We start from the raw sequence: 16,208 nt of genomic DNA on the forward strand, positions 1-16,208 counted from the left end.
CAGGACACTCTGTAAAATGATAACGATTTCTGCCTTCTTTCTCACGCTGGAAGTCCATGAACAAAGTGACCTCCTTGTTGGCAAGAAGCTGTAGATTTTGTGGCCATTGTTATCTGTTTATAGAGGCTGCCATCTTTTGTGTTTTTTAACCAATAGTGTATTAAAAGTTTTATTTGCTGTAATTTTATAATGGTTATCAATAATAAATCTCAATTAGAACATGGATATCTTTTTAATGTGGTTTCATGAAACAGCACAGCTAATTACTATAAGAAAGAAACAAAAACAATTAATTGTTTCAGATTTATTTAAATAAGCAAAATTTAAATTACTTTAATTTCATATTTTCAATAATATAAAGAGAATGACAGGAAAAGTAAGTTATTCATTTTCACTTGTCTTATTTCCTATGCTTTCCTGTGTTTTACACTTTCCTGCATTTTACAATTTTTTGGAGCAGTCAGCTGAAAAGTGTAAAAAAGGCATTTTATTGTATGTGTCATACAAAGATGTATTTTTACTGGTACATTCAGTGGTATATGTGAATACTGTCTGCAAAATGTGTCACAAATACAGTTACCAGAAAAGATGTATAAATTAAAACGTTGTGCCTCATGTGACAGTTTTACTACATGAACTGCTAAAATGTAGTAGACTTTCCTTTCCTTTCATTATTTTGTGGGGTGTTGTCAGTGAGGAAAAGTTTCGTAAAGTTTTGAAATTGTGTGTAAACTTTGTTTCAACACATTAAGTGCTCTCATTCATTAATACTGGATGAATAAACTATGGATATTCATTCGTCAGTGGTCTACATTGCTTGTTCACCCCCACCCCTTTGATAGGTAGGTGGTTCTTACCCTCACAGTGATTACCTCCAGACAGTAAGTGATATGTGTACCAAGTTTGGTTGAAATCCCTCCAGTGGTTTAGGAGGAGATGTGGAACAAACACACACACACACACACACACACACACACACACACACACACACTTTCATATGTACATCCACTTTTATACTATGTATGGATATAATTACCTCAGCTACTCATATTTGGTGAAGACAGTCTAAGCATTGATTGTATTTCATTACACCTCTGGTTATTATGATACCTAACTGTTACAGCTTCTGCACAGCCTGTTGGATCTGCCAGTTCTTGCTGCAAGCTTGTTACTGCATCAGGTACCCGCTGTGTTGCCCACAGAACAGAGCAGTAATAGTTGCTGGGCAAGTCTTGTGGTTGATGTACGATCTGCAGCTTTCCGATCTACCTTTAGTTATCTCTTAAGACAACAGAGCCAGAAAGGTCAACTCCCTGGAAGGTACATTTTCATTTAGCATATCCACTTTAGTTTATTGCAGTACAATACAATTTTACACATAACTTTTAATCTTTGGGCATGTTATGCACGGATTTATATTTTACATTTTTCTTGTTCGTCAAAGATGTGGTTAACGAGGAAACCACTGTGATGTAGAATGTAATTTAGAAAGTCTTCTCCATAATTGTACAGAGTATTTCGGAACTGCCTAATCAATCTGCATTTGAAATCCATTCCTGTAATGCTCTCAAGGTGTCATACCATTTCTGTAATTTTTTTATCCAAAAATATGTTGTTAAAATGGTTTAACTGCACCAGATGTATCAATGATGAAATGAAATGATATTTTGACCTTGCAGTTCCTCCACCAAATCCATTCTCCCAGTGGTATGACTTCTACATAGTGGTTTTTAGAAATTGTGAATGGAACCATCAGTGACAATAAAGTGGGATTCAGGCCTTGAGGCACACTCATATAGTCTAATGGTTAAAGCAACTGCTCATGGTAACCAGGAAACCTTGCTTTGTGTCCAGGTCTGGCACAGATTGACAGTTGTCATTACATATGTAAAAGTTTTGTTAACATCGTTCCTGCCTAACACTAATCTTACTCGTGGTTTTGCCTTTCTACAAATTATTCAAGGATTCCATCCATGTTACACGGTTAATAATCTACAAACTTTCAGCTGAAACAATTTCTATCTTTCTCAAGAATGATTATTATGTACATTGCCAGACGAAAAGAAGTGAAGCACCCATAAGAAATTGTCTAATACCAGTGTTACTTCATACGTGTACACATTATCGACAGGTGTGAAAATGATTTAGCGTCTCAGTTCTCCGTGACAGGCAGAATGGCCATCAGAGTTACCAGGCCTGGTAGGATGTATTAGAGGTGTGGGCAACATTAGATTTTGAAAAGAAAACAGAGATGCCCTGTACTCAGGTGAAACAGTGTTATCAGCACCTGACAGAGTCTGAAAAGGGCTTCATTTTAGTTTCCATTTGGCCAGCAGGTTGAATCGTGCAGTATCCAGATTTGTGGAGCATTCAGATGTGACAGTGACTTAATGTTGGACTGCAAGAAAACATGAGGGCAGGCATACTCGTCCTAAGCATTCCAGTTGACCCTGTGTGACCACCACAACGGAGAATTGCCATATTGTGCACCAAGAATAACTCATCACATCTTCATCTCACACCTGAGAACAAGTATGAGAGTCCCTGCAACATTCTGTGTCATCCTACACCATTGGTTGTTGACTGAGAGCAGAATGGCTAGGGAATTATATTCCTATGTGTGGAGTGCCATTAAGACCACAACATAAACAGTTGCATTTGAAGTGGTTTTGTGACAGGGAAGCATGGGCTGCTGATGAATGGTGTCACACTTATGTTTATCAGTGAATCACAGTTCTGGATTACAATTGCTGACGAGCATGGTGGCGACCTGGGTAGAAGTCCCATTCTTCCAAAGTTTTGGAGATGCACAGTGGTGGTACTCTTAGTGTCATGATTAGGGACCTGTTGGGTATGTTTTCAGGTCCTGGTTGGTGGTGTTTGAAGATATTCTGACATCACAACAGTACATCAAGGACATCCTACATCATCAGTTAGCTCTCACATGGCAGTGTTGTGGTACCATTTTTCAACAGGACAGTGCTTGTCCACATATGGCATATGTTTCTGTGAACTGCCTGCATGATGGAGTATTCCTGTGACCTGCAAGGTTCCCAGATCTGTCCCATATAGAACGTGTTCGATGAGCTTCAACATCAACTCATTCCCATTGCCAGTATCCAGAATATCAATGACCATTTACAACAGTTGTGGGCCAGCTTGCCTCAGTTTTGTAATAACAGAAATAACTTCACATATTCTCTCAATCTATGAAGTTTCATTTTGTTTCCTCCTTCTCCACTTCTGGGTGCAATTTTTCTTGTCATGCAATATGCACATGTTGGGTTAGCTATTAGAAAGTCACAATTGGCTAACCTTTATAGTGTTTCTCTTTGTATTCACACTGTAGCATTTAGCTGCCTGCCCCCACCCCTTCCACCTTTTCATATATTGATGAGTTAAATGAATTTTAAACAAAGCTAAGTAGCACATGGCTAATTATCAGCAACCAGTAGAGATGCCCACATTCTTGGCCTGTGACTTAGCCAATGTTGTTACGTTAGGCAAATAAGTGTCATCAAAAATAGTCTATTAAGACCCAGTGTTAAATACACCAGTATCGGTAATATAATGAGGTTATTGCTAGATCTGTCTCTGTGGTATAAGTGTCACTGGAAAGTCCGTTTGCAATATGTACAACAAAACCCCAGATGAAAAACCATACAAAATGTGCAAGATAATTATAAAATTACTTGTTTCCAAAATGAACATAAGGAACACAGTGGCATTAATGCACTTCTTTCCTATACAGTTTAATGCAGTTATAAACATGGATCATATTGTCCAAGAAGCAAAAGTTCAGATGCTGGTGAAGAAAGTCACTCATAAAAAATGTTGCAAGACATAACAAGAATAATAATGAGAACATTTTCAGAAGTATTCAAAAATCAGTCTCCAGAGGAAAGCTCTGCAAAGACTGCCTATGTGTTGGTTGGTTATTATTAAACTGACAATGTTCCGGGTGCTGCAGTGTGCCAAAAAACAAAGGGCAAAGTGATGATGTATCCTATCTTCGAGCTTCGTTGGTGCACAATCTGATTCTTGTAAGGGTACCTATGTAAAATGTGCCATAAAATATTTGAAACTGTTGATCAGGGGAGAGACAATTCCCTTGGCATAGCTTGAGCAGTGGTTGCAGAGTTTGAGACGTGCTGCACAGTCAGCTACAGCTACAGAAAGTTTATCATCAGATGCCATGGGAATGGACTGCCTCCCTATCTCTGCTGCACTACCTAATTCCACCTGTTTCTTCAAACTTCTTTACCATATTCTTTAGCTCGTTTATTGATGTGATGCCTCTTCGCAGCTGTTTCTGTCAGCGATATTCCCACAATGTGCTGCCATTCTGATAAAACAGGTTTACTAGCTGCGCATGCTCTTTCTTCTCAATAGCCATCACATTTCATGCAAAAAAACTTCAACCTTCTTGTTGTGTACATAGTTCCGCGTAGTCAACGCGTACACAACTTTCCCACTAGAGCGCACCCCGCTAAGCACAACAGTGCAGGCGCAGCGCACGTCCGTCTCCGCACTACGAGATGGCGCTGTCATAGAGACGGACCAAATTCTGCTTCCGCCGATCCACATATTAATATGTAACGCAGCCAATGAGATTCCTGCTAAGGTAGAACCTTTTTTCCTCGCGGATCACACTCGCGGAGTGATACATGAACGCGCGAGGTATTATAACAAGTGTACAGACCTCCGATTAGTCAGTCTGCCAGTCTGCATTAGTCTGTAGTCAAGTTTCAGTCTGCACCTAATAAGATTATCATATTCCAGTACATAGCCATGAAGAGAAATGTATAGACACTTTGTCAAGTATCAGAGATATGTGAGAATAAGATTAACATACCAAGACCAAAGGAATTTCAGATTGTCAATTGTAAATAGCATCCAGAACCAAGTTAAGTAATTTTCATGCTGGTTATTATTTTAATAAATGTGTGTGAAAATTAATAAAGTTCTGTTTAAAGTGTGTCACTGTCAATCTGCTACTCTAAGCGTGCAAGTGGCATTTCTATCATCTGAAATAACGGCAGAAGATAAACACACCATGATCAGACCACGAGACATATTGCTGACACTCGCCTACTTCATTAGAGCGACAAGTCAAATAATCTGATGGTGTGTGTACCGAAGGTCTTACAGTACGCACACCACACTTCTTAACCCCAGACACCAACAGTCCTTACAGAAGAAGTCAATATTCTTTGCCAAGTCACAAACAGCATGCTAATGTCAAAACAGGAAACATTTCACACTGTGACTGCTTACAGCATCATATTTTCACCTAGGGGCAGAAAGTGGAACTATTATTTTTTCAGTATACTCCACAAGTGCACCAATTAATGAACGTACCTACGATGTTTCAGCACCCTGTGATGTATACAGCCCACACTACATCACTTGGAACACCATCAGGTTAATTATAACCACTGTATGCCATGCATGAGATACATCATATTAATGTCATCCCTGTAACGCAGGGTGAATTTAATTGGAATTTCAGAGTAGTAAACATATGGTATGCTTTTAATTGTCCTGTGAGTTGGAGCATGCATCATATGGCACACTTGTACCATTTTCTCAGTCAGCCAAAGTCTTTATATTTCATTGAAAGTGAATTTTAATTCTGAAATAGTTTGTTCATCCATAAATGTTCCTATCAAATGATGTAGGTAGCGGTACTGAAAATGATGATGTGTTGCTCAGTTTTTGGAATGCAATTTGTACAATTACATACAGTCAGTTAATAAACAAAATGTGCACTTACAGAATATCGAAGTGGTGATGAAGCTTGACTGAGGCAGAAATCTATGTTTCATCCTCAGTGAAAGACCTAAAAAAAATCAAATCACCACTGCACATACCTCAACAAAATATAATAAAACCCTTACATAACACTTCATTGTGGCAGATGCTGGTTTTCCTTGGAATGGTAATAGAAGCTAAGTTTTCTGTCATGTTCATAATGTTAATGTACTATGTTCTCGTTAATAAACAAATCACTCTCCTGACTGATGTGAGTTACATAAGATACACATAGCAATACAGAGAATAAAGTGTTCTTACCTTTGATCATTTTTATTTACATCTTGTCTTTATGTTATGTTCAAATTAAGATTTTTCACATGGCAGATAAGCAATAACACTTTATATTTACCTTATTTTTCCATAATGTGATAAGTTAATTATAATGATTAGCCTGTAGCATGCAGTCATCCATTATCAAATTAATTACATAATTCTGCCATTATGAAATAAAGCTTTATTTCTGTATCCAAAGGTTAGGTGCATATATCGATCTGCTTGGAGAACTGGCAACACAGTCTCTTGTTATAACCTGCAGTCAGATTGTGCCACTTCTGTTAGACAAGTTTTTCTCGGCCCTCATGCTTCAAGGTGATGCTGATGCTGCAGCTGATGTTTTATGTGCTCTTCTTACCAGACTAACACTTCTATTCAAAGTTCCTGGATACACCGATTCAGTTCATAAGTAAGTTCAAAGTGCAGTGAGTGAAATATACTTTATAATGTTGTCATGTGTTACACACACGAACAACTTATTAAATTTAAGTATCTTGTAAAATTTCTGTTGTTCCATTATCTACTTTTGTGACATGATTCTACAGCAGTTTTTCTTTAGAGATACAGTTGAAGAATAATTTACCTACATATTAGCAGAATATCTGTAATGTATTTATATATTTTCCGTACAGTAACACAGGATTTGTTTTTGAATGTGGATGTATTTTACACTTTTCATCATATCTTTACCTTTACAAACAATAAAAAAGTTATGTATTTTGATTACTGGTACTTACATATACTATTGGTAACATATACTATTGGTACAAATGAAAGTCTTTTACTCCTCTGAAGGGAATTCCTTAATACTAGAAAAACATTTATTGGTAAGAAACTCCTGCAGTTCCATTTCAAAGCAGCTTCTACTCGAGCTTTTAAATTCTCTTTATATGTGTTGTTAAATCTGATTCCCGTGTAATAGGGGCTGTTGTCTCCACATTCTGGGTTGTGTGTTTCCAGATGATAATCGCTTGTCTACAAGTCTTATAAATGTGTAAATCTTTATTTAGACTACTGTACTGCTTTTATTGTTAAATTATTTGAAGACTTGTTCCCAAGAGAGATGCCTGTTTAATGTTACTCAAAGGAAGACAGTTGTATCACCCAGTTTCATTTCTGTTCCATCATTGACACAACATTCTGTTGCACACTGTCACGTTGTTGGTGTATGTGGGAGTCCATTAAGCTTAATCAGTTATTTTTAATGCCAAGTAAGAAACCAGAGTAATTCAGGACCAGATTATTATTGCTGGGTGCACAGTTAATAACTGTTGTGTCATCTGCATAGTTAAGTACTTTGTTGTTGTGCACTGTGGTATATCATTAACATCTAATATTAAGAATAGAGGCCACAGAACTGACCCTTAGTGCACACTACACTTTGTTACAGCTCAACTGAACCTGCCACTCTGTATGTGACTTGTGCAATCTCATATCTGGCTTGTAGGTATGATTGTAACAGTCTTTTACCTATTCCTCTGATACCACAAGTTTTCATTTTATCAAGCAGCAGGTCGTAAGATACTTTGTCAAATGCACACGATAGATCTAGGAAAAACATGCTGTCCTTTCCCTCTCATCTAATTTCATTAACATTGTATGCTCTGGATTGTATATGGCAGGTGACGCTGAGTAGCTTTTCCTAAAATCATGTTGCATTTCTTACAGCACTTCCTGTTTGAAAAGAAAGTTTTCTAAGATCAGTGCAATAATTTTTTCTAATACTTTTACTTGAGATGAAAATAATGGGTCATTAGTTTTTGGCTTTGTTGTTACTATCTTTTTTAAGCAGTGTCTTGACTATTGTAAATTTTACTTCAGATTGAAACACACCTTCACTTAAACTTTCATTGAACAGGTTAACCAGAGCAAAAATTTGTGTGTGTTTGCATCTTCATAATATAATGGAGGAATTTTATCTCCTCCAACAGAGACCTTATTCTGCTTTATTGTCTCTATTTCTGTTGTATATGTTTCATAAATATAAACTGATTTCTGTGTCTATAATGGCCTGTTTCCAGTAACTAATAGGAGGAAAATGGAGTGATGTTTGTGGATAAATTATGGCCAATGAGAAGATAATGCAGCCACTGACAGGAAGTATAAATACATTCTTGTCAACAAAAAGCTGGGGCATTTGATGAGAGATGATTGGCTAACAGAGTGTGGTTGCAAACAGCAAATACACAGAACAAGGAAACTTAATTCCAATTAATTTATCCCCACTCAAAAACAAGAAACAGACATAATAAGCAATCAGTAATAGGTGTATGTGTATGATACAGTACAAAATCAGATTCTGTACTATGGCATAATGTGGAACTGTTATTCTCTCACTCTACCTCATTTGGGCAACAATCTATAGAAATGTACTTGATATCTTTTAATTTTTAAACTTGAGTCTGTAACAGACTCATACTTATGTTTACTCCCATTTACAGAAAGAAGCTATACAGAACTGACTGTATTCATAAATTATAAATATTCTACAACTCAAGCTACAAGGTACAGAAATTCTACTTCTGTAGAAGATAATGCTACAGTACTTTGTTTTTCTAGTGCTCATCTTACAATGTTACCAAATAATTTGGTATTATAACCTGACGTTGATTTTATAATTGAGCTATTGGCCCAATCACCATAAGCTACCACAGCTTCATCGTTGCTTTCATTTTTATAATGTACAGGTCTACTATAAATAAAATTATTCTTCATTTTTGAAGTTCTATATTTTCCAAAGTATTACATATACAAATTTGACTGATGCATGAATAGAAACGTGAACTCACCAAATTTGCAATTTACACTATACAGATATTGTATGAGTGCTCCTCTGGCCACCACACAATGCCTGTCCAAGCTGTGATCAAGTTTATTCTATACATTATATAGCAACATCCTACAGTGAGCACAGTAGTATTGAGTGTTCTTTGAAATATTCCAGTGTTCCTGGAAATGGGGGTATGTAAATATAGTCCTTAATGTACCCAAAGGAAAAAGTCACAATGTGTTAGGTCAGGCAACCTGGGGCCAAGGAAGCAGTCACACCATCTTCGCCACCACGCCCAACCCAGCATTGGGGAAGTTCGCCATTTAGTGAATGACAAAACATCAATGCTTCAATGAGGGGTGTCGTGGTGTAAGATGAAATTCTTGGCATCAACAGTCAGTTGGGAAGACTGCCACAACTTCAACTCATCAAGGTAGGAGACATTTGTCACAGCCCTCCTGCAGGGGGGGAAAAAAAAAAAAAAAAAAAAAAAAAAAAAAAAAAAAACATTTCACCCCCACACCTTCGTCTGTGAAATTGCACGGAAAACATTAATTTTAAGTGAATATACCACAATTTCATGAGTATTTTCAGAGGCCCTTACTCTCACATTGTGATGATTAACCTTTCCAGATAAATGGAAGGTAGCTTCATCACTGAGTATCACTTTGGGGTGAAACTCTTTCCTTGCTTTGTCATCATTTTGTCAAGGCACCTCATTCATAATACCAAGAGGTGTACACAATGCTAAGTTCGTGAGTTTGTAGTTATATTCATAAATCAGTCATATTTGTATATGTTATACATTGAAAAATATAGAACTTTGAAAATGAATGAATCATCTATAGTAGCCCTGTAATCTATGATATAATGTGTCTTTCGTGCTAATAGTATTCTATTTAAATCTTTCCTATATGCTTCCTTTGAATCACTCTGATAATGACCGAAATAATTAATGGCAAAGTGTAAATCAAGTCATGCTTTAGTCACATAAAGCAAACATCCTACTAGTTCTCTATAATGCACTTTCACATTCATTCATGCTGAAGCTCTGCATCAAATTTTCTGACTCGTAACTATCCCATCCTCCCTTTTATCTACTTTAACTATCAAAAACAGTCTCCTAAATCTTTCATTTTAAATCTACTTGTTAATGCTAATTTGAATTCTTCACTTTTTGTTCTGTCATTTCCCAAAATGTTGATGTCATCAATGCTCAGCAAAATATAAACCTTACAGATAAAGTTCCTGTGTACAACCACCTATCAGCAATACTTTGAACAAAGCCTAGATCATTAACAAACTTGTCAAATGTGAAATTCTAAGATCTTGAGGTCTGCTTTGGACCATAAATTGCTTTGTTTAGCTTACCTGCACAACCTGGTTCTACATTCACTACTACTGTGAAATTATATACATTTAAGTTTGTAACCAGTTTTTTGCAATTCAGAACTGCACATAATGTCCTCAGAATTGTCAGTCTTGCTACAGGAGCATGTTGTTGTTGTGGTCTTCAGTCCTGAGACTGGTTTGATGCAGCTCTCCATACTACTCTATCCTGTGCAAGCTTCTTCATCTCCCAGTACCTACTGCAGCCTACATCCTTCTGAATCTGGTTAGTGTATTCATATCTTGGTTTCCCTCTACGATTTTTACCCTCCACGCTGCCCTCCAATACTAAATTGGTGATCCCTCCATGTCTCAGAACATGTCCTACCAATCGATGCCTTCTTCTAGTCAAGTTGTGCCACAAGCTCCTCTTCTCCCCAATTCTACTCAATACCTCCTCATTAGTTATGTGACCTACCCATCTAATCTTCAGCATTCTTCTGTAGCACCACATTTCGAAATCTTCTATTCTCTTCTTGTCTAAGCTATTTATCGTCCATGTTTCACTTCCATACATGGCTACACTCCATACAAATACTTTCAGAAACGTCGTCCAGACACTCAAATCTATACTCGATGTTAACAAATTTTTCTTCTTCAGAAACGCTTTCCTTGCCATTGCCAGTCTACATTTTATATCCTCTCTACTTCGACCATCATCAGTTATTTTTCTCCCCAAATAGCAAAACTCCTTTACTACTTTAAATGTCTCATTTCCTAATCTAATTCCCTCAGCATCACCAGACTTGATTCGACTACATTCCATTATCCTCGTTTTGCTTTTATTGATGTTCATCTTATATCCTCCTTTCAAGACTCTGTCCATTCCGTTCAACTGCTCTTCCAAGTCCTTTGCTGTCTCTGACAGAATTACAATGTCATCAGCGAACCTCAAAGTTTTTATTTCTTCTCCATGGATTTTAACACCTACTCTGAACTTTTCCTTTGTTTCCTTTATTGCTTGCTCAATATACAGATTGAATAACATCGGGGATAGGCTACAACCCTGTCTCACTCCCTTCCCAACCACTGCTTCCCTTTCATACCCCTCGACTCTTATAACTGCCATCTGGTTTCTGTACAAATTGTAAATAGCCTTTCGCTCTCTGTATTTTAGCCCTGCCACCTTCAGAATTTGAAAGAGAGTATTCCAATCAACATTGTCAAAAGCTTTCTATAAGTCTACAAATGCTAGAAACGTAGGTTTGCCTTTCGTTAATCTTTCTTCTAAGATAAGTCGTAGGGTCAGTATTGTGTCACGTGTTCCAACATTTCTACGGAATCCAAACTGATCTTCCCCGAGGTCAGCTTCTATCAGTTTTTCCATTCGTCTGTAAAGAATTCGCAGCTGTGACTTATTAAACTGATGGTTCGGTAATTTTCATATCTGTCAATGCCTGCTTTCTTTGCGATTGGGATTATTATATTGTAGAGTTTTGTCAGGACTGGCTCTCCCAAGGCTGTCAGTAGCTCTAATGGAATGTTGTCTACTCAGGTCTTTCAGTGCTCTGTCAAACTCTTCACGCAATATCATATCTCCCATTTCATCTTCATCTACATCCTCTTCCATTTCCATAATATTGTCCTCAAGTACATCACCCTTGTATAGACCCTCTATATACTCCTTCCACCTTTCTGCTTTCCCTTCTTTGCTTAGAACTGGGTTTCCATCAAAGCTCTTGATATTCATGCAAGTGGTTCTCCTTTCTCCAAAGGTCTCTTTAATTTTCCTGTAGGCAGTATCTATCTTACCCCTAGTGAGATAAGCCTCTACATCCTTACATTTGCCCTCTAGCCATCCCTGCTTAGCCATTTTGCACTTCCTGTCGATCTCATTTTTCAGACGTTTGTATTCCTTTTTGCCTGCTTCATTTACTGCATTTTTATATTTTCTCCTTTCATCAATTAAATTCAATATTTCTTCTGTTACCCAAGGGTTTCTACTAGCCCTCGTCTTTTTACCTATTTGATCCTCTGCTGTCTTCACTATTTCATCCCTCAAAGCTACCCATTCTTCTACTACTGTATTTCTTTCCCCCATTCCTGTCAGTTGTTCCCTTATGCTCTCCCTGAAACTCAGTACAACCTCTGGTTCTTTCAGTTTATCCAGGTCCCATCTCCTTAAATTCCCACCTTTTTTGCAGTTTCTTCAGAGCATATGTTTCATTATACTCTAACCCTTTTCTTTGAGAACAGTCATGAATGACTACTGTTACTTAAATCATCAGGTTTCAATTTAAAAATTCACTAAGTGTCAATAGCCCTCTTGTTTTCAGATAGGTCACAAATGTCCAGGTCTTAATTTCATTAACCTCTTCTACTACTGTGTGAAACCTGTGTTCTTTGTCTGTTCTGCTGAAAATGTCACTGAAATTCTCAGGAACGTTGTTGATCTAACACTGCATAGGTCTTTCCTCCATGGCGGGCATTTCTCTCTCTCTCTCCCACGTCTATGGGCTTCAGGAGATTTAACTCCTTCAGTTATTTTTGGCTGACATGACCTCATCTCTGTAGTCGATTTTGTCTTCATCAATGATAATTACAACATTTCTGTCCCTTTTCAAGAGAAGTGGTTCTCATTATTACAATCAAAATTATTTTAATCATACTTTACATCCCTTCCAAGAATGATGCATCTCTTTTCTGGGCACCAAAGCAATATTGAACCATTAAGCATTTTTTTTATTCTGGCACCAAATTTTCTTGCAATCAGTTCTCCAAGAAGCTATAAGTATACCACACAACCACTTCCAGTTTTTGCAGTTTCAGCATTTCACCATACCACATAAGGTGCTGGAACTTTCAGTTGATGGTGTTCTGGTTATCAGCTAAACAACAGTCAGTACTGCTTCTGGCTGAAACGATTTTCTGAATTTACTGTTCAAAAGCTTGCAGTGAGCTTGGTTTGTAATGTATTTATCATGTATTCCATTTTGTTGTGTGTATTCCTTAGTAAATTAATATTGAATTCCCTTTTTCTTTAAAAAAGCTATTCATTTCATTGGACAACTATTCACCTCCATCATCATAGTGATATCTACTTATCCTCTAATTGAAATGAACTGTTGCCATTGCTTCATACTGTTTGAAAGATTCTAGCATTGGAGCTTTATTATGTATCTTATAAACAGCTGTAAAATGAATATAATTTTCTATAAATGTAATGACATCTCTCTTTCTCGTATAACATATGGGAATAGTAGGACACATGATGTCATTGTATACTAACTCCAGTGGCCATTTTGCTATAACCGAGCGAGGTGGCGCAATGGTTAGATACTGGACTTGCATTCGGGAGGACGACGGTTCAATCCCTCGTCTGGCCGTCCTGATTTAGGTTTTCCGTGATTTCCCTAAATCACTCCAGGCAAATGCCGGGATGGTTCCTCTGAAAGAGCACGGCGTACTTCCTTTCCCATCCTTCCTTAATCCGATGAGACCGATGACCTCGCTGTCTGGTCTCCTTCCCCAAACAACCCAACCAAAAAACATTTTGCTACATCCATTTCTGATCATGTAGAAGTCTTGTCTGTTACCTTCCATACAGATTATTCTCGATTTTGGTGTCTATCTTCAGTATTCATTCTTTCTCTTAAAGCTCTTGCCCATTTTGGTTGAGATTTTTAGCAGACCAGTCAGAAGTTTGTCTGCTACCATTAAACAAATTGAGAGTCAAAATATCTCTCTCCCACTGAAACTTCTAATTTGATTGACAATTTTATACAAATGCTAATTTCCAGAAAGGTCAACAGATTCAAAACTCCAAGTCGGCCCATTTGACGTCCTACCCCCTTAATGAAATGTTGAAAAATGTTGTGGAAGATGGAATTATTATAGAAAAAGGCTTCAACATTTTTTGATGACTCTGTGAATTACATAAGAAGTGTATTTTATGTCAGTAACGAGATATTCATAATGATCTTGGATTTGTTGCAACAATCTGCTCACTGGACTGATGATGTTCAGGATTATAGTGTTTGCCTGTCTGCTTTCAATGAGAATTCACTAATCAGTGAGTTTGGACACATTAAGAACATAATAGAAAAGCATATCAAAGATAGGGTAATGATGGAAGTGCCTCTAGGAGAGAGATGGCCTGCAATATTTGGAAAATACATAGAAAATTGTTAATTTTGCATAGTGTGTACCAGGTACAAGTGCTGCAGTAGAAAAGGGTTTTCAGTTTGATTAATATGTATTAGCATGATGAAAAAAGTCATGTTGTTATTACAGTGAAAACTCATTGCAACCACACTCGGCAAGTCCACGGAACATGGATATCATGGGTCAAAGTCAGACCGCACCATATCACAAGGGTGCACAACTATAGGTGGTCTAAGCTTGATGGAACAGTAAAGAGCTTTCCTGAATGCCTTTTGTCTTGCTATAGCCACCTTACTCCTCTGAGTGACGCCTGTAGCCCTCACAAACTCACTGAACCCACAATGCCCAGGAGGGAGAGCGGAACACCATTCTGACAATCCAAAGCATGGCCAGGTGTTAATTGTACAGATTTTGGCAGAGGGAGTTGCTGTGTCATTAGTGAGGTGGCCGGGATACCACAAATATAAAACACAAATAATGATGTGTTAATGTCCTAGTGCACTAGACCATCAGCACAACATGATTTATGTTTTATATTTGTAGTATTTTATGTTTTACATGCTAATGCTCCTTTCTACCTTTTATTGTAAAATGAAGTGTCACCATTATCTGGATTGCAAGTTTGTAAAGATTATGAACTTCTGTTAATATGTTACAAGACACAGTGATGACTACAAAGATCTGTTGAAACTGGTAATCAACAAAAAGATTTACAAGTGATCCTGGCAAACTTAATTATTTGACAAAAGAATTTAATTGAGTAGATAGAAAGTCTATTCACCAAGCGGTGGCAGAACACAAACATAAAAGTAGGTTGTAATTAGACAAGCTTTCGGAGCCAGTGGCTCCCTTCTCAGGCAGAAAGGTTGAAGGGGAAGAAAGAGGGTGGAAGAAAAGGACTGGAGAAATCCAGGAAAAGGGGTAGATTTCGGGAAAGTCACCCAGAAATGCAGGTCAGGGCAGACTTACTGCATGGGATGAGAAGGAAAGACTGATTGTTGGAAACTGCATTCGGTGAGATTTGAGAACCTGAGAGCTTAAAGGTGGAAGAGGGTAATATGTAGGACAGAAGTTACTGCTGAAACATCATGCACGAGTTAATAAGAGTGAAGAGCTAAGTGCACTGTACATAACAGAGGTGGGAGGCGGGTGGTGAACAATAAATGGGTAAGACGATGAAAGATTTAGAAAACTAAAATGGAATGAAGGAAAGTGTAGTTACTGTGAAAGAAATGCTGAGATGGAAGAAATTAGCATAAGTTAAGGCCAGATGGGGGAGAGGGGGGGGGGGCAGAACCAAAGACATGTTGCACTGCTAGTTCCCACCTGCAGAGTTCTGAGAAACTAGTGTTTGAGGGAAGAATCCAGGAGGCGCATGTGGTGAAACAGGCACCGAGGTCACAATTTTCATGTTGTACAGCATGCTCTGCAACAGGATATTGCGTGTTGCCAGGTTACACCCTCTGTCCATCCTAATTTATAATTTGGTGCTAGTCATGCTGATGTAAAAGGCCAAACAGTGTTTACATAACAGCTGATATATGGCGTGTCATTTCATAGGTGGCTCTGCATTTGATAATATATGTGTTGCCAGTTACAGACTGCTATAGGTGGTGGTAGGAGGATGCATAGGGCAAGTCTTGCATCAGGAATGGCCACAAGGGTAGGAGCCATAGGTTCGGGAGATGGGTGCAGAAGGAGCATAGAGCCTGACAAGGATATTGCAGAGATTGGGAGGCCAACGAAAATCTATTCTGTGTGTGGGGGCAAAATTTCAGACAGAATGGATGTCATTTCAGGGCATGATTTTAGGAAGTCATGGTCCTCTGAAAGTAGCTGATTATACATTCCAGAT

General features: G+C 37.9%; 1 protein-coding gene across 2 annotated transcripts in view; it reads left to right on the top strand.

Annotated features, from left to right (window-relative positions):
• LOC126251494 (AP-5 complex subunit zeta-1-like) overlaps positions 1-16,208 on the top strand; it is a 113,937-nt gene that overhangs the window by 76,475 nt on the left and 21,254 nt on the right. Inside the window, exons 7-8 of one of the 2 annotated variants that reach the window (XM_049951963.1) lie at positions 1,124-1,320; positions 6,290-6,499. In XM_049951963.1, the coding sequence (XP_049807920.1) occupies positions 1,124-1,320; positions 6,290-6,499 (407 nt within the window). The remainder of the gene's footprint in view (positions 1-1,123; positions 1,321-6,289; positions 6,500-16,208) is intronic. The other variant, XM_049951964.1, reaches the window with a different exon arrangement.

This window comes from Schistocerca nitens, chromosome 4 (assembly GCF_023898315.1).
Source record: "Schistocerca nitens isolate TAMUIC-IGC-003100 chromosome 4, iqSchNite1.1, whole genome shotgun sequence".
Taxonomy (NCBI): domain Eukaryota; kingdom Metazoa; phylum Arthropoda; class Insecta; order Orthoptera; family Acrididae; genus Schistocerca; species Schistocerca nitens.